Consider the following 24,248-nt stretch of genomic DNA (forward strand, 5'->3'; position numbering starts at 1 on the left):
ACGAAGGACGTCATCGTCGTCTAAACTTGCTCACCAAGTCAATTCCTGACGACGACGCCTTGATATCACCATGGCAACAGCATGTAACATCAAAGTCAAGCAGATTGTATGTTTTTTTGAAAAGCGCACAGCAGAAAATGCCACATGCAGTCAGTCAGTCAGTCAGTCATCAGTATTCAACTCTTGAAATGTTATTGTAGGCAATAACATATTATATAACGCAATCTTTGGGGATTATCACGCTTGCTGCTGTCTCAATACAGACCGCAACAAGCCATGCTCTTCACTTCAAGGCGGAGGCATCACGATCTTGTTCTTAACAAATATGTATCAATAAATCCGTCGATAGCTGGCGGAAATTCAACGAAATAATCAACATTTATTACAACTTCTTTTCATGTTATGTTTACAAATGACTTGTCGAAAAGGGAAACGGGTTGGAGCAATTCTGCTTTTCAATCGGTAACCGCGAAAAAGCAGCAGCAAGAGAGCGAGAGCAGATCACGTCACGTGCGGCCAAATTTGTCCCGTCGTGGCCGCCGTAACCGTGCGATGTTTTTGTTTTGTTGGTCTGGAGGCCAACAAAGATGGCGGAGCAGTTGGACCGAGTGCGAATTTCGGCGGCCGAACTTCGAGCCCAAGGCGCCGCGGCGTCCTGTGGTAAACTTCAGCAAGGTGAGGGCGAGGAAACAACACAACAACGCGGCGGGAAGCTTAAAAGCTTCCAACTTGCTCGTATGTCAGCGGCACGTCGAGCTCTTGGACTTGTTCAACGTGCGCGCGCGCGCTTGGCTAATGTTTGTGCTAATGTGGCTAAATCTTCCGACCCGTGCAATCCTCTATCATCGCGCTTTGCTTGCGCGCGCGTGTGTGTGTGTGTGTGTGTGCGCGCGCGCGGGGGTTTTCACTTGTTTTCAAGTGAGCTCAACGACAAGCATTGCCATTGACGTCACGAGGCAACGACTTGCTGCCAAGTCCAAGCTGGAGCGAAGCGCTTCGTGTTGTAACCGTGAACATTTGATTTGGTTCAATTCCGGCTTTGCTGCGTGACATTAATGCCCCTCACAGAAAATCATACTACGTTCCAAAGGTAGAAAATTACCCCAGCGAATTCACAAGTAGTTTACAAATTGTACAAATAGTTAGCAAGTAATTCCCGAAAAAGATTCCTAATTGCTTAAAAATTCCGCAGTATAGAATCACAGCATGACATTTGTCCAAATAAAGTTCCTCAACTCATGTCAACAATGTTCCTTGGCAGAAAAATTTAACATGGTGGCAGAGGATTTAATTCTGCTTTCACACCATTCATCGCTGGACTAGATTGATACTTGTCTTTGTTGTAAATCATTTTCAGACCAATGAAGTTTATCTGGACCTTTGCACCTGACTATTCTAATTGGCAAAAGTGTGTGTGTGTGTGTGTGTGTGTGTGTGTGTGTGTGTGTGTGTGTGTGTGTGTGTGTCTGTGTGTATATACATGTGTGTGCGGGCATGTATACGTGCGCCTGCTTTCATGGAGCGCAGCGGACGAACACGCGGCCAAGAAGCAACGGCGCCGTCCTGACTTGCAGCACTACCGGCGAGGGCCGGGACAGGGATGTCAGCGCCGCGACAGCGAAGGGACCGAAAACACTGCAAGCGACCGCTGCGGATTCCTGCCGCCTGACTCGCGAGAATCCAAACCTAGGAACATCAAAAAGAACGCTGACCACAGGATGCGAGGCGATGGCAGTAACATTGCCACTGTCGAAAGCCAGGCCGCTCGTGACAAAGACGTGCCTGAAACCCACCAAGAAAGTCCAGAGCCCGCCGGAGTCAGCAAGTCAAAGAAAGCCCGCAAACCCGACCGAGAATTTTACCAGCCTGGAAGCCGCCGGAACGTGGCGGGGAAAGACTGCGGCGAGGTGCGAGAGCTGGATAAGCCTCCGCCAAGAAACCACATAGCCAAACAAAGAGAGGAAAAGGCCAAGAATCAAGGCGAAAAGGGCACTGAGGAAAATGCCAAATCTATCGAGACGAACGGGAATGAAGGAAGCCAGGCGGCGGTGGACGAACTGCCTAGCAAAATGGAAAAACTCAACTTTGAGGGCAAAGCGTCCGAGCAAGTCGCTGACAGAGGCAAAAGCACGGCTCAGAGAAGGCGGGAGGATGCAGAGAAGAGGGGCAATCGTTGCAGAAGAGGCGGCGAGAAGAGCCAAAATGTTGTCTCGGGTCCCGCTGAACGGGAGAAAGACAGAAGCCGGGGCCGCGAGGCCAATCAACCAGCAGAAGCTCACCCAAACAAGGGACGAGAGAGCACCAGAAGAAGCCGCAACAGTAAGAAAAGCGGCAGCAGAGAAGCTGACAGAGGCGCTCCGACGCAAAGGAACGGTGAACGCAAAGACCGGCGAGGCCAGAGCAGCAAATGGGACGACACCGCATCCGCCTCTAAACGCTATTCTGAATCGGACATCCGCCGCCCACGCCAGCGCACCTACAGCAGCAGCTCGGCTAGCAGCGCCGCCGGCCCGGATGCCGCCAGCAGGCCTGACCGTCATTGGAGAGAAACACATGGAGCGCGTCGCCATGCCAGCTTGACCTCCTCGGCAGACTCCGCTGAATGGGGCGAGACCAGCGACGCGGCCGATTGCGGACGCTCGCACGGCACGGACGGCAGTGCCAAGGGGGCCCAAGGCAGAGGGCGAGGAATCCTCAGGCTCTCCACAGAAAGGAAGCGGGCTGCCTCTGGGGACCGCCACAAGCACGGGCCGGCCCCTCGAGGCCGAGGTGGGGGTATGTACGCATGTACGCACGTGTGTGTATTTGGGGGGGGGGGGGTCATTAGCAATGATGAATCTTTCATCTGATTTTCTGACATGTTCAAGACCAAGGCTGTCACAAAGTCAGAATTTGTTTGCTAAGTTTTCTGCTTTGCCAATTTCAGATGATTGCCTGTTTTGGAATCAAGGAATGATTAATTGGTTCATCTTCCAAAATTCATTGATCAATGAATATTTTGTTTAGCCTTCAATGGAAAAGTTGTTTTTATTTGATTTCAAAGCGATGCGTTTTAGAGCCGTAGTTAGAACACGGTGATGCAGTAATCCCTCGTTTATCGCGGATAATTGGTTCCAAGACCACCCGCATTATGTGAAAATCTGCAAAGTAGTGTCACCCTCGTTTTTAAGATACCGTATGTTTCGGACTAAAAGGCGCTCCGGAGTATAAGTCGTATAAAATGCACAATAAAGTGAAAAAAAAACAAACATATATAAGTCGCACTTTTGGGGCTAATGTATTTGTCAAAATCCAACACCAAGAACAGACATGAACCAGTAACAACAGGCTAAACGATACGGTATGCTAACGTGACATATACACAAACGAGGAGCTGAGAACGGGCCTGACGTAACATTTAGAGTTATTCAAATAACTATTAAATAAATAACACGTTTATCAAACCATCTGTGTCACTCCAATTCATTAAATCCATCGATCGTCCTTTATGTAAACAATGCCTCGTATGCACCTCTGTCATCGGACTCGTCGTGAGTTGCAGTTCTAATTATTCCACAGACCCATATAACGATATATAAAGTATATATCAAATAACTATCATATAAACAACATTATCAAACCATCTGTGTCACTCTAAATCATTAAATCCATCGATCAAATTCCTCGTCCTTTATCTCAACAACGCCGCGCGCGCGCGCCGCACAGATCTAGTGCATAACTATATTGTAGTGTTAACAAAGTACCAGGAAAGACGTGGGTTTGGTAAACGGCTCTTTATTTAACAAAACAAGAGTTCAACGAGCCACCAACTGTTGAACTGTAATGATAAAAACATATACAAGTTGCTACACGAAATAAAATATATCAAATAACTATAACATAAATAGGTTTTTTTAGACTTAGACAAACTTTATTGTCATTTTGTCTGCACAGGCAGGGTGCATACAAAACGAAATTCCGTTGCATACAGCTTACAACAATGCAGTGATGGATATTGCGGTTGAATAAAAATAACATACTATATCAAAACATAAAATAAACCTCAAACCTTTTGTGTCACTCCAAATCATTAAATCCTTCAAACTCTTCGTCCTCCGTGTCACTTACAAACAAAGCCGCTAATGATGCCGGTAGTACGCGGGGCCCTTCGTCATCCCGTGATCGAATCCTTTGTCCTTTATGTAAACAACCGCCGCACCGCTAACGTCACTTGGAGTTCAAATTACAGTAATCCCTTGCTACATCGCGGTTTGTTTATCGTTTATTGAAAATTTGAAAAGATTCACATATAAGTCGCTCCCGAGTATGTCGCCCCCTCCCACCCAAACTATGGGAAAAAAACGCGACTTATAGTCCGAAAAATACGGTAACCAATTTTTTTGTGTATCAATCAGTGTATATTAAACCATATAAATGCATATGGTTATCATTAGAACATTAAATAATAGTTTCAAACGTGTAAATACGATATTAATATGTAGTATAAATGACATACAGAAAATAATGTATAGATAATATAAATATAAATATGATACGCGTGTGTGCGTGTAACATATGTAGATGTAGCTAAAGTATACACACTGTAAAAATGTTTTTAGTATACTTTTATTATTATAAAATTTTTTTATAACAAGGTACAAGTGTACATACTGTAAATAGGTTTTTAGAACTCTTTTATTATTATAATTTTTTGTAAATATGTTGTTATTATAACAACTTTTTTGTCTAAAAAGGTACAAGTGTACGTACTGCAATTGTGTTGACAATCCCTGCCTTCTGCTGGCGAGTGGGCAACTTACATGCCATAATTCCTCAATTTAGAAGTTTTATTTTGAATTCGTGAAATTTAGATTTTTTTTTTTAATCTGGAAAACAATCTGCGGTGTACCGAAGCCGTGATAAACGAGCGATTACGAGGGATTACTGTATTTCTCTCACTGTCAGAATCTGGTCGCAGAGCGTGCTAAGTTAACAAGAAAAGCAAACAGATTTGTGAATTGTCATGCGGCCGCTGTGTGCATCACACGGAGAAGTGTGCTAACCCGAGCGCCAATCCAACAGGCATCCTGGTGGTGCCGTCCCGCGGTGACACGGTCAAGCCTCTGGAATCGGGCCGGCGGATGCTGTTTAGCAACGCTCGAGGAGCCGTACCCAGGGCTCGAGGAGGTCGTGGCGGAGGCGCGAGGCGCCTCTGGGACCCCAACAATCCAGAGCAGAAACCAGCACTGGCTCCTGCCGGTCGCCAGTCACTCCCGCAGGCCGTGTACCCGCAGGCGGCGTACGCGCAGCTGCACTTTCTGGACACGGATGACGAAGTCGCGGGGAGCCCTCCGGTGGCGCCCGCCGCAGCCTACTACAAGTTCCAGAAGTCGGACAACCCCTACTGCTGCCAGCCAGCCGCCGCCAACCAACGCTGCCCCTTCCCCTACCAGGTGGCCAACGGAGCGTACGCGCCGGCCCACTTGTACAGAGGTTATGCCCAGGCGGACGGCACCTTGACGGCGGAGGAGGCGGAGCGGCGGGCCAGAGGCGAGCTGGGCCGCATGCTCCGTGCGGCAGACGCCCAGGAGGTTCAGCTCAGCAACCTGCTGTCCCGAGACAGACTCAGCCCTGACGGCCTGGAGCGCATGGCCCAGCTCAGGTTGGTGCCACCCATCGACAAAAAACCCATTCCGATTCGGCACTATCGAGCACCCGGGCAAAACGTTGATTTCGGCGAGTTGCAAGTGCTCGCTGGTCCAATCCAATCCATGGCAAATCATGTGGCGTGTTGAAAAGCTTGCAAACGGTCCATTTTGATGTGTTACCGGCGGTCAGGGCGGAGCTGCTGGCCGTGTACGAGCGCGTGGTCCTGAGCGACATCGAGTTGGCCGACTCGCAGAGCGTGGACCAGGCGCTGTGGAAAAACGTCTTCTACCAGGTCATCGAGAGATTTCGCCAGCTGCTAAAGGACAGCGCTGAGCCGCTGGCCATCCGTGAGGCGCTGCTCGCCCTGCTCAACGAGGTCAAGCGCAGCACGACGGCCCTCGCCGCAAGAGCACGGCCGATTGTGTCTGACCCGCTTGTGTGTCTTGTTTGCAGGGGGCGCACTTCTTTGAGACTCTGCTCCAGAAGCTGCAGACGGTCTACCAGTTCAAACTGGAGGACTACATGGACGGCATGGCTGTCAGGGCTCAGCCGTTGCGCAAAACGGTAGGCACGTGCTTGGAAACGGTGCGCCTTGTCGAATATTCATTCAAAGTGGACAAAAACTGACCTTTGTGCGCCCTCAGGTGAAGTACGCTCTGATCAGCGCTCAGCGCTGTTTCATCTGTCAAGGAGACATCGCTCGCTACCGGGAACAAGCCAGCGACTCGGCCAACTATGGAAAAGCTCGCAGGTACTGAGACGTTTGTGCAAACCGGCCCTTGTTGTCACGCTTGAATTATTTCCCATGGACACGTGACTTGTTTTGTTCTTAAACAACACAACGTCGCCACAGAGCCACCAAAGATGGATCGATTACCGTAATTTTCGGACTATAAGTCGCGTCTTTTGTCATAGTTTGGGTGGGGGGGCGACTTATACTCAGGAGCGACTTCTATGTGATTTTTTTCACAAAAATCCACAATGTACTGAAACTCCGGCGCGACGTATAGTCTGAAAATTACAGTCGTTTTTTTTTGTCAGGTACCCAATAAAAGTGGCAAATGCTTTAGCTTATGTGTTTGGCGTTTCTGAATCCAATTGTTCCAAGCTGGTACCTGAAAGCGCAGCAGATCGCCCCCAAAAACGGCCGCCCGTACAACCAGCTGGCCCTGCTGGCCGTCTACACTGTGAGTGACCCAACGAGCCTGGAGCTTTTGCCAGCTCGCTGCGCTGACCTCTGCGCCTTTGCCCTGCCCACAGAAGCGCAAGCTGGACGCCGTCTATTACTACATGCGCAGCCTAGCGGCGTCCAATCCCATCCTGACGGCCAGGGAGAGCCTGATGAGCCTGTTCGAGGAGGCCAAGCGCAAGACGGAGCAGCTGGAGCGTCGCGGGAGGCAGGACCAACAGGACGGCGGCTCCCGGGGGCCCGCGATCCGGGGCCGCGCCGGGCTTGAGGACGGGGCACGCTCTGAGCTCTGGCTGCGCCCCAGCGGACGCAGCGACTTGGAACAGGATGGAGAGTTCAGCGGCCTCAGCGCTGGCGACGTAAGCCGCCAAATCTCCCGCTGTGCCATGCGGTGGTTTTAGTAGTACCGGCGCAGACACACGCCCCAGGCAACCCTAAACATCCGAGACGCACGAATAGCCCGGGACTCAAGTCCAAACTTATCACCACACCCATTGTGGTAATGTGACTTTTGCTAAAACCTTGTAACACTCGTTTTGATGACATAGAAGACAAGACATGACAAGACATAGAAGTCAAAACATCAAAGACAAATGAGTTCAAACCTACAATTTGATTCAAAAGCTCCCTCAGTAGACGGGATGAATGACCGTTTGTCCTGCTTCTTATCAGCTCAACAGAAGATTTATCCTGAGTTTCCTGCACGCGCACGGAAAGCTCTTCACCAAAGTGGGGTGAGTCTGACTGATCAAGTTATGCGAGTGGAGTGGAGTGGCGTGACACTTGAGTCAAACAACTAACATCTCAAAGCGACCGTTCCTCTTGCAGGATGGAGTCATTCCCCAAGGTGTCGCAGAGGGTTGTGCAGGAGTTTCGTGCGCTGCTCCAACACCGCCCGTCGCTCCTGGGCAGCACGCAGCTGTTACAGATCGTCACCATTAACATGTTCACCATACACAATGCCCTCATTCGAGGTAACGCCACACGCAACAACACACACACACACACACACACACACACTGTGTGACCCGCGTGTATGTCATCTGTGTCTCAGGCGGTGGTGAAGAAGAAGGTGGAGGAGAGTGTCGCTCCATGCTGCAGGAGCAGAGCACGGCGCTGGGCCTGGCCATGTTTGCGCTGTTGGTGCAACGCTGCACACAGATGCTCACTGACACTTGGGCAGGTACCAGGAGGACTTCACATACCAGCAAAAATTGAAGATAGCGGCCAATTCAACTCGTGCGACGACCGGTCCTTTGACCTATTGTGAACAAATGATTGAAGGCTTTTTCTTTTTTATTGCCACGCCCTCTTGAACTTTTCTCAAAGGGCACACAAAACGTATTTGAAACAAGCAAACAAGCTCAATCCTAGCAATGGAGAATCCTGTTGCCACGCTAGCGGTTAGCATCAATAGGTTTGACCAATATTTCAAGTTGAAACCATGCTTATAGGCAGGCAGACAGTCTCGCGTCGCTCACAGGCATGTATTCTTTATCCTTGCCACAAGGAGCGGCACGATGTCCATCGACTTGTACAGTTCTGCTTTTCATGATGATGTGCTCTTGACTTTCTGTGCATCTCAGCCTCCACATCTGACGTCGAGCGGGAGGAGAACGAGGACGTGCCGGAGGACCCGCTGAGGGTCTCGGATTTCCCGGCAGACTTGCGGGAGCTCCTGCCCAGCATCAAGGTTTGGTCCGACTGGATGCTAGGACACCCGGACCAGTGGAACCCGCCGCCCCGCGACATAGAGTGAGTGCCGCCGCTTGCTCCTGGCCGTCCATTTTCCCCCTCATGTTCCCCTTCCCGGTCGGACAGCAACAGCCCAGACGCGTGGCGGTGCCTGGCGTGCCTTTGCAATGTGCTGGCGCGCGTGGATCATGGCGAGGTGCCGCTCTACAAAGTGGACACAGACGAAGTGGAGGGCGAGGAGGAGTTGATGCTGCTGCAGCTAAAGGAGGACAGGCTCCTCGCTGGCTTCGTCCCCCTGCTGGCCGCACCGCAGGAGCCCTGCTACGTGGACCGGCGCACCGACACGGTACGCTGCCTGCAAGCTCCGGCAAAGAACTGCCTTCGAATGCCCCTGGAGGCCTCCTCATGCGCTCCTCGCCTTCAGGCCATAGCCGCCGATTGCAAGCGGGTGACGGTGCTTAAGTACTTCTTGGAGGCGCTGTGCGGACAGGAAGAACCTCTGCTGGCCTTCAAGGGCGGCAAATACGTCTCCGTGGCACCGGCCCCTCCCTCTCCGGACGCCCGTGCCGGGCGAGACTGGCTATCGGACAAAGAGGTGACGAGACTCTGGCGTGAAATTAATAAGCCAAGGCGAAAAAAAAAAAAAAGCCGAGTACACACGGATGTCTGACACCTCAAATGTTTCTTGTATTTATTTTGCTTTTTTTTTCTGTTCCAAAAAGCAACTACTGGTCGCCGTTTTTGTTGATTGATTTTTTTTCTTTTGGTCGTCGCAGGTTGACGATGTTATTGTGGAGTCTTCGCCGTCGGCATCTGAAGGCGAAGAAGACTACAAGGACAATGCCGACCAGGAGGTGGTGGTCGGAGACTGCGAGAGCGACATTAGGCAGCTGAAGGCGCGGCACCACGCCCTCACCAACAAACTGGTGCAACAGCAGAAGCGCCGCCAAAAGATACAAGTAAACTTGAAATGGTCACAAACAACACATTTAGAAGAGAAAGTAGAACAAAAAAGATCATGAATCAATTCTTCTTTCAAAACAAGGTGATGTCTTTTTTTTTTCAGGGCAAATTTAGCAAAAGTGGCTGGTAACAAATCTTGCTTAAAAAAGACAAAAAAATCTATCAAATCTACCTACTTTTAAAAGCAACTACAGTGAGACCTCTACTTACAAATGCCTATACTTACAAACTTTTTAATATACGAACCATCTTTACAAATTTGGTTGGTTTTCTTTTTTAGCTCTCATTCGCCTTCTGTGCGAGGTGCGTTCAATGACCACTCCACAGTCGGAAATGTTAATTTAACCAAAAAGTAATAAGTAAAGATGAGTATGTGAGCGTGCACATTGCAGGGATACGATACAATACAATACAATACGTACATACGTACGTACATACATACGTACGTACATGCATACGTGCATACATGCATACATACATACATACATACATGCATACAATTATTTCTGAGCCTAAATGGTCTTCTTGGGGGTATATTTTAGCAAGTGTAGAAAATAAGATTTCCCCTTGCCTAAGCTAAGTTAGGAGGTCAAGAATAAAGTGACATTTAGTTTTTGTTCTAAATGTTTGAAAAAGCAAAAATCAAACTGTTGTTTTGCTTTTCTGTGTTTTACACAGAGTGACTTTAAGGATCGTCCGACAAGCATTGTTTGCTTTTACATTGATTCCTATGGGAAACGTTGCTTCTACTTCCAAACATTTCTACTTACAAACCCGATTCAGTTTGTGAGCAGAGATACCACTGTATTAGCAAATATGTTTTTCTAAACACAAAGTTAGCCATTACTGTTGACAAATCCAATCTTACAATCCGAACAAGTCGCACGGCCGATTTACCCGAAAGCCTCGAATGCGGTGGCTCGGCTTTAACGCGCAACGTGTCGTCATCTGCCGATTTGATTTTGGTGGGCAGGCGGTGCTGCTGACCAGCGGGCGGCTGCAGCTGGAGGTGCGGCCCCTCTTCCTGGTGCCCGACACTAACGGCTTCATTGACCACCTGGTGGCGCTCAAGAAGCTCCTCTGCTGCGGAAGCTACATTGTGGTCGTGCCACTCATTGGTAATTATTTTGTTTCAAGTCGACTTTTAATTCATCACATAATGTCATGAGATGTTGATTGTTCTGATAAGGAATTAGCGGTCAATTTGTCAGTATCCCAATGCCCGTGAGACGAGTTGCCTTTTCCAGCATTCTTCTGTTTTTGCTGTGGCAGTTATCACGGAGCTGGATGGCCTGGCGAAAGGCCAGGAGGTTTTGGGAGGAGGAGGAGGAGGGCACGCCGCGGCGGTGGCGCATGCTCATGGTGTGCAGGAGAAGGCTCGCCAGGCTGTGCTGTTCCTGGAGCAGGCCTTTGAAGCGCGCGAGCCGCGATTGCGGGCGCTCACCAGCAGGGGGACCCAGCTGGAGTCCATCGCCTTCCGCAGCGAAGACACCTCAGAACAGCAGGTCAGAACACCACCTCCGCTTGCAACGTTTGGAGGAGCGTCCCGCTTTTGGGCTGGATTTGCTTTGAAAATTAGTCGAAGGCGCAAGAAGGCTTATTTGTGGCCTGAGTAATTAGAACCAACCATTTGCAATTGTTGGCTGTCAGGGCAACAACGATGATGTCATCCTGTCCTGCTGCCTCCACTACTGCCAGGACAAGGGCAAGGACTTGATGCCCGACCAGAGAAGTAAGGAAACCTTTTTTTTATTTGCGAGTAACTTTTTATTTCATCTGCGGCCGTGTTACAAAGACGACCTCACAATTCATGTCTTGGCCTATTAGACAGGGGTACAGTGCGTCTTCATCGTGAGGTGGTTCTCCTCACTGATGACCGCAACCTGTGCGTCAAAGCCTTGACGCGCAACGTCCCCGTTCGGGACATCCCGGCCTTCCTCAACTGGGCCAAAGTAGGCTGAAGGCGCCAGTAAGATCACCGTTGGCGGGACGGTCGGGAAGGCTCGCCCATCCCATCCTCCTCATCTTCCTCGGGATGATGTGTGTGCGAGGGGATGCCGGGAGGTGAGTGCGGCCATTTGACGGCTGAACGACGGAACGGAGCAACTGCGGCCCGCCGCGCCGCGCCGCGCCACAGTGGCCTCAAGGCAGAACTGCGCTCCGTTCTGGCTTGCTAGCTTGCTAGCTAGCGCATGCACACATGGGTGTTTCCTGCCCTGAAGGAAGTGCTGACTTCACTCAAACTTTGAAAAAGTGACGTTTGTGAATCTTTGCCAAAATGCAAGTTTGGATTTTGGGCAAAGATTCTGCTTTGTGTGCATTTTTATGTTGGCTTGATGCATAGGCCCACCTGCTTGTATGTTTCAAGGGGAAACAATCAAGAATGGCCTCCCACATTTTGGAAAGGACTGTTTTTCTTTTGTTACAATTTCCAAACAACCAAATTCGGCCAAATCTTTGGTTTACGTTTCCTAAAAAAAAGATGACCGCCCACGTTTGTGTTTCTAATTTGCTTCGCCTATATCTTGTGTGCCCGCCGGAGCATGTCGCTTCTTGATTTGACTCCGTTTTTTGTAAACATTTGTGAAACGCAAAATGCATTCCTGTCGTGTCATTAAAAACTTCAGGATGATGTGATTGTGAGTCGACTTTATTCAAGCACCCTGTGTAAAAGAACAGACAAAATAAACCAAAAGAAAACTGGACGACCGTGCCGGATAAAAATAAGCCACTGAGGTATGACCCCTGGGCGTCGAGCATTGGACGCATCTCGTCCACAGCAGCGGCAGCGAGGGGGGTCTGATTGCAGAAGTGTATCACTCCCACAGCCTGCTAAATCACACAACGCCCCTATTCCTTTTTGTGGAGTGTGGTCCGGTCTCATCTCTATTAACTTCTGACTAAACTATTATGCTTTAAAACGACATACCTTTTCAGAAAATAACATTAAATCTATGAGACCGGAGCACACTCCGCCTAATCAGAAGGCATAGGGGCGTCGTATGAGCAGGGTCGGAGTGTCATTTATTTTGATTAAGTTCGAACAAAAACCAGTGCCCTCTTGACAACGGGGAGCGGGCGGCCAATCGGCGTGCAGCGTGACGCCCGAGCGCTCCGATTGGTCTGCCGAGTTGCTGGACTGTTCCTGTTACACATGATGAAATATTAGATTGCTGTACAGCCAATTGCATTGGAATAGATAGATCCCCAAGGCTTTCATATATTTTGATGAACTTATCTAATGAGGAGAAACTCATATGTGGACTTGAGATGCTCATTTAAATCCCGAAGCCTGCCTTGAAATAGTGAGTACAAACACAAACACCTTGGTTACAAACCCTACCCCAATTTGGCTTCTGCATTTGCTTTTTCCCTGCTTGGTGGGTTTGGATAAGTGGGCCTGGCTAGGCATTTTACATCGATCCTCTTAACCCCAAAGGGCAAAATAACTTGACTTGACCCTAACTAGCTACAATCTGTGAAACCCTTACCCAAGCTAAAAACCTTGTGTTGAAACCCTGACCTTACTGACAAACCCTACTCTGTATCTCAGTCCGATTTTCTCAACCCCCTTTGACACCGGCAGATATCAAAATCCCAGAGCTGTGTAAATACAATCCATTCAAATGACATTTGATTTGAAATGCCTCCACTTGTCTTGGTCAGCGCTTGATGGACTTTTGTTGCGTGACAATGTCCTTTGTGATCCCTAGCCAACCTTCCCTTGCCTCCTTTCCTCGCCTCCTTCTTGCTACGTCTGTTTCGGCCGTGTCGGTCCGTTTGTTCTCTCGCGAGTTTATCATTCACAACATTGCCTGTCGGTGGCAGCAGGCAGGCCTAAGTCGTCGCCTTTCGCAACCGCTGTGATGCCGCCGCCGCCGAGCTAGCGCGAGCCGACGGAGTATCGACTCGACGCGACCCATCCCGGCTGCCCGACAGACAGCCCCCGCCCGGCGCCACCACCAAAATCGGGAAGACTTGATCTTCAGTTGCCCGCTGCCGCGCTAGTTAGACGTCGGCTAGCGCTCCAAGCTCGGATTCCCTGGAAGGACGCTGGCTCGGCTCGTCTCGTCTCAGTCGTCGTCGCCCGGGGGCGGCCGCGCTTCTCCGGGCTCCGGCGGCGCCTCCCACTTGTGGCCAAGCTGCGGAGATTCACCTTCCGCCAGGTGGGTCTCGCACAACCAGCAGTTAGCACGGACGCTAAGTGGCTAGGCTAGCCAGAGAAGCCAAAGTTGCTGTTGTTCATCGCCTTCGCCAATGACAGCTTTCCTAACGAGTCCTAGCGCCGCTTACGTGACATTTCTGATTCCTTTGCGCGACAGTCTGCGTTACACATCGATGCGCGCGCGCGCGCGGGGGGGGCAAAATGCGGCCATTGGGATTGTTGTGCTAACGGCTACGTTAACTTGCCTAGCGTTCGGCGGCAGCGGGAGGGAGACGGAGCGCGCCACTCCCTCAACGCTGCCGCACAACGCTCAGCATCATCACGATTGTGTGTATGTGTGTGTGTGCATGTGTGTGTGTGTGTGTGTGCGCGTGCGTGCGCCTTGTGCTTATTCATCCACAGGTAAACCTTCACTAGTCCCTTTTATCCGGTGAGCAAGTAGCCTCGTCTCCACTTCGGGCTGGACAAGCACAATGGCCCTTTTTCATGGTTGAATGTCAATATCAGCTGAGTGCTTTAGATCGCCTCTGTTGCGATTCCATTTGGTTTGTGAAGCACCTGATGTCAGTACAAGTCGTCAGTCTGGCTTAAGGATTCTTTCCTCTGCTGGGTTTTGACCAATACAGAGAAAAACGGCGGTAGTAGATATGTTTCGGAATATCCACCCCAAATGCTGGTGAGGCTCAACTGGGCCTTCGCAACTTTCTGATGAGGCTAGTCATCCCTGCCACCTGTACCGAGAAGACCCTTGGAGAATGATCATCTCACACCTGCTCACACGACGAAGACGGAATTGAAAACAGCACGGAACGTGACCCTTCGTCAAGACGCTGGCAGCGCGCAGTGACTCTGGGCCAACTCTTAAACGTGCTTCTGACTTTGTCTGAGAGTGTGGAAACGGTCAAGGTTGGACTAAGCCCGGCATTCAAGCGTAGACAAGGAAAAAGACGGAGACGAAACGCAAGAGAGAGGTGCCGATATGTTGGCCACCGTGATGAATCCGTCGGCCGGCCGGCCGGCCGGCCGGCCGACAGTGCTCGTGCCGCGAGATTTTGATGAGTTTGCTTGTTTTTGCCGTCCTTGTCCCGGCAGGCGTCCACGCGCGCGTGTGTCCACGCGTCTCCTTCGATGAGCGCGGAGCCGCTCGGGCGTAGTTCAGCAGCCTCAGTGTCCCGTGGGGGGCGCCCCACCAGCCCTCTAGCCAGCCGGCCACTGCGCTTGTCATGCCGTCGTCAGCGCGAGCGGGGAGCCTGAAGGACCCCGATGTGGCCGAGCTCTTCTTCAAGGAAGATCCGGAGAAACTCTTCTCGGACCTGCGCGAGATCGGCCATGGCAGCTTTGGCGCCGTCTACTTTGTATGTCTGCCCGTAATCTGTGTGCGCGCGGCCGTTTCTAGAACATGAATTTGCTAACGATGAAGTCACCTGTCTGTCGTTGCGGATGCGACCGAGCAGGCCCACAACGTGCGCACCAACGAGGTGGTGGCCATTAAAAAGATGTCGTACAGCGGGAAGCAGTCCAACGAGGTGAACCCGCATGCCGAGTGTCTTTGAGCCCTTCTTCTGTTTTGGCTGATCTTGAAGTGCCATGCTCACAACCTCATGGATTACATTTCACAGTTTGATACATTTTTGCCACACGTAGGTATTCATTCACCTTTGTTCTCCTTTGTCGTGTCCCCAGAAGTGGCAGGACATCATCAAAGAAGTGAAGTTCCTCCGGAGGATCCGACACCCCAACAGTATTGAGTACAAAGGATGTTACCTGCGCGAGCACACCGCCTGGGTCGGTCTTGGCTGTCAAAACACGTTTGCTTTGAAGGACGTCGAGGTCCTCAAATGGACTGGATTCATTTCATTTTGCTTGAGAAGCAACAAATGGCTGTCAAAGCAAACGTGAGCAATGTTTCAACTGTGGCTTATGTGGCGCTTACATACGTGCGTGCGTACGTGTGTGTCACACAGTTGGTGATGGAGTATTGCCTGGGCTCGGCCTCGGACCTCCTGGAAGGTGAGATTGCGCCTCGAGCTCCTCGTTGTTGACCGTGTCAATGTGCCTGCCGCGCAGGGAGAGGCGGGAGCAAAGATGCTCAATGAGGTGGCTGAGCCTGCCCGCCCGCCCGCTTGATTGCTTGATTGCTTGCGTCTTGCAGTGCACAAGAAGCCTCTGCAGGAAGTGGAGATTGCTGCCATTACGCATGGCGCCCTGCAGGGGCTGGCCTACCTGCACTCACACAACATGATCCACAGGTGGCCCCCCGCCCTCTGCGCACCCGCCAAGCTCGCTCGCCCAACGTGTGCGCCACTTTAACACTTTTTGTGCGGCAGGGACGTGAAGGCGGGAAACATCTTGCTGACGGAGCCGGGACAGGTCAAACTGGCTGACTTTGGCTCCGCCTCCATCGCCTCGCCCGCCAACTCCTTTGTGGGGACGCCCTACTGGTCAGTGCACCGCTAATGAACACTTGAATGCCACTTTGACTTGATTTTCTTTGGACGGTTTGATCATTTTCACATCTGCATTGGGCAAAACAAAAGGACACGATTCCTTCCGATTCAGGTCGCTTGCGTGTTGCTCTATTTTTTGCTCTAAATTTACGAGCTGCCCGCCCGAGAAAACGGACAGCCGTAGCCCGGAGCTGAGTGTCCTTAACGTCCACAACAGCAATCAGATCAAATGGCATTTCAAAGCGTTACCTTTTGAAATGCATCCTTTAGCCTTTTTTGCCTTCTTCAGGATGGCGCCCGAGGTCATTCTGGCCATGGACGAGGGCCAGTACGACGGCAAGGTGGACGTTTGGTCTTTGGGCATCACCTGCATTGAACTCGGTAACGTCTCTGGACAGTCCAAATGGCAAAAGTCTGAGAATGAGAATACCAAATCATCGTTGTTGCAGCGGAGAGGAAGCCGCCCTTGTTTAACATGAACGCAATGAGTGCCTTGTACCACATTGCACAGAATGAAAGTCCCACGCTTCAGTCCAGCGAATGGTGAGCACGCGTGCACCTATGTTTTTCTTTCCAAAGAAACCGTCGGCAGGTGACGCGCCACCGCATAAAAGCGCATCCTTGCAATCTCTTGAACTGGCTCCTTCTTATCTCCTCAGCTCGCTAGCATCTTTACATTTTGATTTTCAATGGCACCTTTTTGCAAGGATGATTTCTGCAGCAGCTCACCTTGTATTGCCCTCGCAGGAGCGATTACTTCCGCAACTTTGTCGACTCTTGCCTTCAGAAGATCCCGCAGGACCGACCGCACTCGGACGACATGCTGGGCGTAAGAACGCACACACGCACGCTCGCCCGCTCGCTCGCTCGCTCTTTTCACACATTTTGCGGCGGAGCGCTTTGGTTTTGAAATTCTTCATTTGCATTAACCATGTGCTGTACATCCAAGTCAAGCAATGACATGACAAATGTCCTATTTGCATTTTTGAGTGCATTTTTCTCTAGGTGTTTCGTACAATGAGGACAATTGTTGTCCCGTTACCATGAATGGAAGACAAACAAATTGACGCGTCGAACACTGCTTGTTTTGCCGTCGGCCCGCAGCACGCGTTCTTGCAGCGCGAGCGTCCTGACTCGGTCCTGACTGAGCTGATCGTGAGAACCAAGGACGCTGTGCGCGAGCTGGACAACCTGCAGTACCGCAAGATGAAGAAGATCCTCCTGCCAGAGGCCCACAACGGACCGGCTCCGGAAGCGCCTGACCCAGACGAGGTAGGGACAAGATAGACGTCGACTGCGACCTCGAGTATTTGGCGCACGGGTGCCCCCGCTAGCTCACTGCTAACACGCGATGCAAAACCAACAGAGGAAAGTTCCAAGAAGGTCTTCTGGTACTGCAGGTTTTGCCTGTGCATTTGTCTCCCGCTTCAGGAGCCGGAGGCAGGCGGCGGGTGCGCTGGCACGGTGAACAGCGTAGGCAGCAATCAGTCCATCCCCAGCATGTCCATTAGCGCCAGCTCGCAGAGCAGCTCCGTCAACAGCCTCAACGACGGCAGCCGCAGCGAGCTGGACCTAATGGATGGCGACCGCACCGTCATGTCCAACAGCTCCGTCATTCACCTCAAACCCGTAAGCGATCTTGAGATGAAAATCAAAATGAAATGAAAGCGTGTTTTTGCCCAAGGACTAAAATGCCTGAAAATAAGGAATGGCCAGCTTTGCACCAAACCACGTATTTTACTTGCAAGTTGTGGCGTGTTGTCAGCAGGAAGAGGAAGCTTTCTCTGGGGATCAGGCGGCAGGCGCTCAACCTTCGGAGCCTCAGGCGGCGGTTGAAGTGACAACCGCGGGAGCGGCTGCAATGGCGGCGCCTCCCAGGAAGCATCAGCGCAACCGTGAACACTTTGCCACCATCCGCACCGCCTCCTTGGTAAGAAAACTCAACTTTGACAAGACAACTTGTGGGTGCCAACATTGATTTCAATTATGAATTGTTTTACTTGAAATGTGAGATTGTTGCAAATGTTTTTTCTTTTGTTCACAATTTATCAATCAATTTGATCAAACCAAATGCTTGACTGATATTGTTTTCTTTTATGTAGGACAAAGTATGCACCCATTTCAGCACATTTATTTTGGGAAATATGAAGTGTATTTTGCAAAATTGTTTATTTTATGAGGACTTTTTTGTGTGTCCCTAACAAAAGTAACACTCACTGAATTTCGAGGATGCACTATCATGTCAATGCGTTTCTCTGTGCCTGTCTCTCTTGATTCTCCCCGGTCCAGGTGACGCGCGAGATGCAGGAACATGAGCAGGACTCGGAGCTGCGTGAGCAGATGTCGGGTTACAAGCGCATGCGGCGGCAGCACCAGAAGCACCTGATGGCGCTGGAGAACAAGCTCAAAGGCGAGATGGACGAGCACAGGCTGCGTCTGGACAAAGAGCTCGAGGGCCAGAGAAGCAACTTTGCTCAGGAGATGGACAAGTTGCTGAAGAAGCACCACGCCTCCCTCGACAAGGATGTAAGAACACACGCTCATTTGTTCCGAAGGGACATGTTGGAAAGAAGTCAAAAGGGACAAAGTCAATTATTGGATATACTGTGCCGTGTGTGTGTGATTGTGTGTGAGTGTGTGTGTGTGTGTGTGTGTGTGTGTGTGTGTGTGAGTGTGAGTGTGAGTGTGTGAGAGAGTAACAATCTGATAATGCCAACTACTGTGTTACAGCTGAAGACGTTCACCAACGACGAAAAGAAGTTCCAGCAGCACATTCAGATGCAGCAGAAGAAGGAGCTCAGCAGCTTCCTGGAGTCGCAGAAGCGGGAGTACAAACTCCGCAAAGAACAGCTCAAGGAGGTTCAAAATGGCCATCTGCTTCTCTTTCTTGGTGGGGGGGAATGATTGCAAATGCACCAACTATGTTTGCAATCATTCACTCACTCCTTCCCTACTCCCTCTTCCTCTTCTTGATCCACTCCACTCATCTTTCCCTTTGCTGTCTTTCTTTCCCTGTCTATTTTGCTCACTACCTCTCTCTTACGCCCCCCTCCCTCCCTCCCTCTCTCTTTCTTCCTAAGGAATTGAGCGAGAATCAGTCGACTCCCAAGAAGGAAAAGCAGGAGTGGTTGACCAAGCAGAAGGAGAATATCCAGCACTTCCAGGTTACCTTGCAAATGATCTGCTCATCAATTTATTCATTCTTCCCTCTCATGTTCTCTGATGCTTCCGTGTTTTTTTTTTTTTTCTCGAGTCGTGGTTCTGACGATCCTTCGGCTTGTTGTCCTGGTATTTCTTCTGGTGGTTTTGCTATAAACAGATCTTGTGCCTTTATTGGGTTTTCTTGTGAAGGATCCTCCCACGGTTGTAATGGAGCTCTATCGTCACACTTGAATGAGTTGTTCTAATGCTTCTTCTGACGATGCTTATTTTGATTCTTCCATATGTGCGTCAATTTTCGGATCCCGCTGCTACGTCTCGTTTTGGTTCTGACGCTCCTGTTGTGTCTTTGGACCGTTATGGTCATATTTGTTGTGCTGTGTCCACTCTAGGCTGAAGAGGAAGCCAACCTGCTAAGGAGGCAGAGACAGTACATGGAGCTGGAATGCCGCCGCTTCAAGCGCAGAATCCTCATCGCCCGGCACAACGTAGAGCAGGACTTTGCAAGAGAGGTTGGACACAAGTTTCTAGCGCACTCAACGTATCCCGCGCGCAATGCATCTTGACTTCCCTTTTGGTGATCGGGGGGAATGGATACTAGCAAACGCTGTATTGTTACTGTGTTTGCAATTATTCGCTCATTCCCAACTTCGCCATCACTACATAGAGATTTTCAGCGAGCATTGTAGGCCCGCTCCATAAAAAAAAAAAAAATGCCCTTACCAGCCGGTGGCGGTCTTCCAGGAACTGAACAAGCGTCAGACACAAAAGGACCTGGAGCACGCCATGCTCCTGCGGCATCACGAGTCCATGCAGGAGCTGGAGTTCCGGCACTTGGCCACCATCCAAAAGGCTCGCGCCGAGCTCATCCGCACACAGCACCAGACGGAGCTCACCAACCAGCTGGAGTACAACAAGAGGAGGGAACGAGAGCTCCGGCGCAAGCACTTTATGGAGGTCCGGCAGCAACCCAAGAGCCTCAAGGTTGGCGTGCGCCTGTTACATTGCCTGTTCATTTTGCAAAAAACAAACAAACAAACAGTTGCCTGAATTTGTGTTTGTGTCTGTACGCATGTGAAGTCTAAGGAGCTCCAAATTAAGAAGCAATTCCAGGAGACTTGCAAGACTCAAACACGTCAGTACAAAGCTCTGCGCAACCATCTTATGGAGAGCACGCCCAAGTGTGAGCACAAGGCGCTCCTAAAGCAGCTGAAGGAGGAGCAGACCCGCAAGTTAGCCATCCTGGCCGAGCAGTACGACCACTCCGTCAACGACATGCTTTCCACGCAGGCCGTAAGTTCCTCGCCTCCATCCCGAAGCTCATCGGCTTGAAAAATGACAAAACACATTTTCCCCAAACTTAGAGACGCAGTGAAAGGAACATTGATTTGCCAGTCCAACTGGTTCCCCGTCCAAGCTACTAACTCCTTTTTCTTGTCTATCAAATCAAATGAACTGAAATGCTACTAAAGCGCTTTTTGAAGGATCTTTTCCAGCACCCCCAAAAAGCAGCACACCTTTCTCTTTCTTACGCTGACTTATTAACTAGACAGTCGAACCTAGTGTTCTAGTCTACCGGTGAACGCAAGCGATTGAAGGTGTTGTGGTTTTCCATTTGTGTGTGGCAGCTGCGTCTGGATGAGGCTCAGGAGGGCGAGTGTCAGGTTCTGCGCATGCAGCTGCAACAGGAACTGGAACTGCTCAATGCTTACCAGAGCAAAATCAAAATGCAGACGGACGCTCAGCACGACAAAGAGAGACGAGACCTGGAGCAGAGAGTCAGCCTCAGGAGGGCACTCCTGGAGCAGAAGGTGAGAACCCAAGCTATCATCCTTCGTTACAACGTCCAGATGCCGTTTGCTGTTCTTCCATGAATCGGTTTAGCTCTAGACTCAACTACATAAAAATCACATTAACCCCTCTAAAAAAAAAAAGTTGTAGTTTTATGAAGAAAAAAAAAAAATTCTCAATTTTCCACAGCCAACTCCCAGGTTTAGCCCCTGGTCTATGGGTTTTATGTGTCCTCAGATTGAGGAGGAGATGCTGTCTCTTCAGAATGAGCGTTTGGAGCGCATTCGTTCTCTCCTGGAGCGTCAGGCCCGGGAGATTGAAGCCTTTGACTCTGAGTCCATGAGGCTGGGCTTCAGCAACATGGTCTTTGCCAACGTGGCCTCGGACTCGCAGGGCGGCTGGGGAGGGGGCGCCAGTGCTCCGGGGGGCGGCCACTGGCCTGCCGGAGGTAGTAGCGGAGGGGGCGGCGGCGGCGGCGGCCACCACCAGCAGGGCAGCTCCCAACAGCCCTGGGGCCAGCCCTCCATGGCCGGAGCACCGCCCCCCTGGAGTCTCCATTACCCGCCGGGCGGAGGCCAGAGGGCGAGTGGAAGCGTGGGGGCCGGGGGGGTGAGGAACAGCCCCCAGGCCCTGAGGAGGACATCGTCAGGGGGCAGGAGCGAACAGAGCATGAGCAGAAGCGCTAGCATCGCCTCCAACGCCTCGCACCTCTCCTATACCTAACGGGCTCACATGCACCATGATGACATCAAGGTCAACATAGGGCTCCCAAGAAATTGAGGAAACACAAAACCTGCATCGCCACCCAACATGGGCGCAGCTCCTTCCAGTTAGCATCACACTAAATGAGGCCAAGAAAGCTAATAGTGCTAACATTGTGTTTGTGGCAAATGTTTGAAACCCTAGCACTACTTCTCTTTTGAATCCTTCAAATACAGGTCAGCCCCTAGCCCTATGCGTGTGTCATGTCTGCCTTTTTAGCGTCATGCTAAAGCTATGTTAGTGCCATGATTGCCATGTTTGATGCTACTGTCTTACTAGTGTTCTCTGATCTGTCATGTATGTACGTCAAGGTGGCATCACCACCACGCTAAAATCTCGTCCTCGTTGCCATTTCAGTGATACTGATACTGTCACGTTAACCTCATCCTGGCGTCACGTTAGCTTCTTCTCAGCGTCATATTAGCGTCCTGTCTGATGCTACCCATGTACTTTATCAGTGTGGTCCAAGGTCGTGTCTGTGGTGTGCTAATCCCATGCGAGTGTCAGGCTAGTTTCCCAGTAGTATCATATCATAGTGGTCCAGTCTTCCATGTTGGCATCATATGGTCGGTCTCCTGCTCGCGTCATATTAGTGGGGGAAAAAAATCCAGCTTGATTGTTGAAGCGGGACTCGCCAAGCTTACGGTTTAAAGTGGTGGCGTTCCGATGTCAGCTGTTGACTTTCTACTCAATCCTGCGCCTGCCTCGTTGAGTGAAACATGGTAAGAACATGTTGGAAGTACATGTTCAAAAGAGACCTGCAGAATTTTTGTCTGTGTGCAAAAGAGCTCCCAGTATCTCCATAACAAATCCGTCAGTTTGTTCACGTCGGCCGCAGAAATGCTCACTATTATGGCCCAGCATATGTTGGAACAGAAATAGTACTTTGACGCTTCAAAAATGCTTGTCTTTGCAATGAAGCAGTAATTTTACTCCAAAATTGCCTCTGGCGTCTCATGTCTCAGAAACACCATGCTGATGCTCATTTTTTCACCAGGCAGGATGCTTTGTGATTGGCTGCTAAGCTTCTGATACTTTCCTAGCTGCCTCCCTGCTTATCTTCCTAGTTTCCTTTCTTACCTATTTGCTATCCTCACTACCTGGCTTCCTACCCTCCAAATTTGGTTCCTTTCTACCATCTAGGTAGGCCTCCTTCCGGCCATCCTACCTTCTGACTTTCCTGCCATCCAACCTTCTGACTAGCCTACCTTTGTTGCATTTGACATTCCCTAGATTCCTATCTTCTTCCCTTCCCAGCCTCTGACCCAGCTAGCATCCCTCCGAGCTTCCCTCGAGTAGTGTCCAGCCGGCTCTGTGTCACCGTCCTCTTCCACCCCACCCAACAACAAAAACAACAAGACAAACCCCATCTGCCGCTTCCGCCTGTCAATCAAAGTGTAAATATGTACATGAAGGGTATTGTAGAGTGGCTTCATACGATGTACGAGAGCGTACGTGTTCATATTGTCAGTGGTGTCAAAAGTTTCATGAGAAATTGAACGTCCCTCCCCGCTGAGGGCAATCTGCATTTCTGCCCCTGTGGTGGGCGGAGTCAAGCCTGTACAGTCTGTCAGTATTATTTGCTGTCGGTGGAAATGAAAAATAGGAAGAGAGACGTTATTGCTCGCGGCGAGCATGTGAAAACAAAATCAATTTAATGAGTTGCTTTGTTTTTGTCGGAAGGGGGCTTGGAAAAAGATGAACATGTAATAAAGTAATATTTTTTATTTTGGGGTCTTTGTCATTAGTCTTCCATAACTTTCCACTGCTGATCAAACCGAGTTGTAAGAATATGAAAACGATTATTTTAAGAATCAGTTATGTCAAAGGACGTATCGGAGGTTATCATTTGATAAAACAGTTGAGGTTTTATTTGTTTTTTTCAAAGAAGCCACTTGCAGATCTCTGGATTGCATTGTGGGCAAAGTCATTTTTATGACTACCATATGGTGTGGAAAGCAACGCTGAAAGCGGGTATTTGGACCATTTCAACCAGTTTTTTTATTTGGAATCAATTTTCAACATGTCTGTGTCGTTTGATACTCTACTCTGCTGAGACTTGACAGTTAGGATTTGTTAAGTGTTTAATTAATCGACTGGAATACACTTGGATTTGTACGATTAGAGCATGCGCAGATGAGATTTGCTTCACCTTCAGAAATGGCTCAAATGAGTTCAGTCTTTTATACATTTTATTTACATTACACGGTTAAAATATTTTTTTCAATGTCCAAAACATTTATTTGATGATAGTAATTCATTGACTTGTCCACAGGGGTCGTAACTAGCCATATTGTCACATCTTTGAAAACAAAAGACCAGAATAGCCTTCCAAGTATTAAAAAAATAATAATAAAAAAAAAATCCAAACGACGAACGGATCTGTTTTGCTCTGCACCAGAATTCGCCCTTTTTTTCTCAAAACAGAAACCGGGTAAGATGAATGTAC

The 24,248-nt window shown here is 49.9% G+C and overlaps 2 protein-coding genes across 3 annotated transcripts; both read left to right on the forward strand.

The window, feature by feature from the left end:
- Positions 1 to 133: 133 nt before the first annotated feature.
- Positions 134 to 12,107, forward strand: smg6 (SMG6 nonsense mediated mRNA decay factor). The gene is made up of 19 exons (XM_085935372.1): positions 134 to 675; positions 1,528 to 2,775; positions 5,062 to 5,641; positions 5,818 to 6,004; positions 6,082 to 6,192; positions 6,273 to 6,379; positions 6,737 to 6,815; positions 6,889 to 7,176; positions 7,490 to 7,551; positions 7,646 to 7,791; positions 7,872 to 8,000; positions 8,404 to 8,572; positions 8,639 to 8,858; positions 8,937 to 9,107; positions 9,289 to 9,471; positions 10,449 to 10,593; positions 10,748 to 10,980; positions 11,126 to 11,207; positions 11,303 to 12,107. The coding sequence occupies exons 1-19, from the start codon at positions 588 to 590 to the stop codon at positions 11,434 to 11,436; spliced, it is 4,362 nt and encodes a 1,453-aa protein (XP_085791498.1). The 5' UTR covers positions 134 to 587; the 3' UTR covers positions 11,437 to 12,107.
- Positions 12,108 to 12,577: 470 nt separating this feature from the next.
- LOC147043650 (serine/threonine-protein kinase TAO1-like) lies at positions 12,578 to 22,739 on the forward strand. 2 transcript variants are annotated; one of them, XM_085935374.1, is made up of 22 exons: positions 12,578 to 13,641; positions 14,043 to 14,611; positions 14,733 to 14,995; positions 15,095 to 15,166; positions 15,324 to 15,425; positions 15,605 to 15,650; positions 15,793 to 15,889; positions 15,968 to 16,081; positions 16,377 to 16,468; positions 16,537 to 16,630; positions 16,835 to 16,916; positions 17,192 to 17,359; positions 17,519 to 17,716; positions 17,856 to 18,017; positions 18,377 to 18,613; positions 18,818 to 18,946; positions 19,168 to 19,251; positions 19,639 to 19,758; positions 19,991 to 20,230; positions 20,327 to 20,539; positions 20,875 to 21,057; positions 21,275 to 22,739. In XM_085935374.1, the coding sequence occupies exons 3-22, from the start codon at positions 14,864 to 14,866 to the stop codon at positions 21,758 to 21,760; spliced, it is 3,051 nt and encodes a 1,016-aa protein (XP_085791500.1). In that variant the 5' UTR covers positions 12,578 to 13,641; positions 14,043 to 14,611; positions 14,733 to 14,863; the 3' UTR covers positions 21,761 to 22,739. The 2 variants fall into 2 exon arrangements, with proteins under 2 accessions (XP_085791500.1, XP_085791499.1); XM_085935373.1 differs by having other exon boundaries at positions 12,579 to 13,641; positions 17,853 to 18,017.
- The last annotated feature ends 1,509 nt before the right edge of the window (positions 22,740 to 24,248 follow it).

This window comes from Syngnathus leptorhynchus, chromosome 17 (genome assembly GCF_054491065.1).
Source record: "Syngnathus leptorhynchus isolate UIUO chromosome 17, UIUO_Slep, whole genome shotgun sequence".
In the NCBI taxonomy this organism is placed as follows: domain Eukaryota; kingdom Metazoa; phylum Chordata; class Actinopteri; order Syngnathiformes; family Syngnathidae; genus Syngnathus; species Syngnathus leptorhynchus.

What these genes read in the sequence shown, in the direction of transcription:
- LOC147043650 (XM_085935373.1), top strand. Translation starts at nt 14,864, where the DNA reads ATGCCGTCGTCAGCGCGAGCGGGGAGCCTGAAGGACCCCGATGTGGCC. An exon ending in GGCCTCGGACCTCCTGGAAG is followed by an intron (nt 15,651 to 15,792) that starts GTGAGATTGCGC and finishes TGCGTCTTGCAG; the next exon opens with TGCACAAGAAGCCTCTGCAG. An exon ending in ACTCGGACGACATGCTGGGC is followed by an intron (nt 16,917 to 17,191) that starts GTAAGAACGCAC and finishes GTCGGCCCGCAG; the next exon opens with CACGCGTTCTTGCAGCGCGA.
- smg6 (XM_085935372.1), top strand. Translation starts at nt 588, where the DNA reads ATGGCGGAGCAGTTGGACCGAGTGCGAATTTCGGCGGCCGAACTTCGA. An exon ending in CCCTCGAGGCCGAGGTGGGG is followed by an intron (nt 2,776 to 5,061) that starts GTATGTACGCAT and finishes CCAATCCAACAG; the next exon opens with GCATCCTGGTGGTGCCGTCC. An exon ending in GCTCACTGACACTTGGGCAG is followed by an intron (nt 8,001 to 8,403) that starts GTACCAGGAGGA and finishes TGTGCATCTCAG; the next exon opens with CCTCCACATCTGACGTCGAG.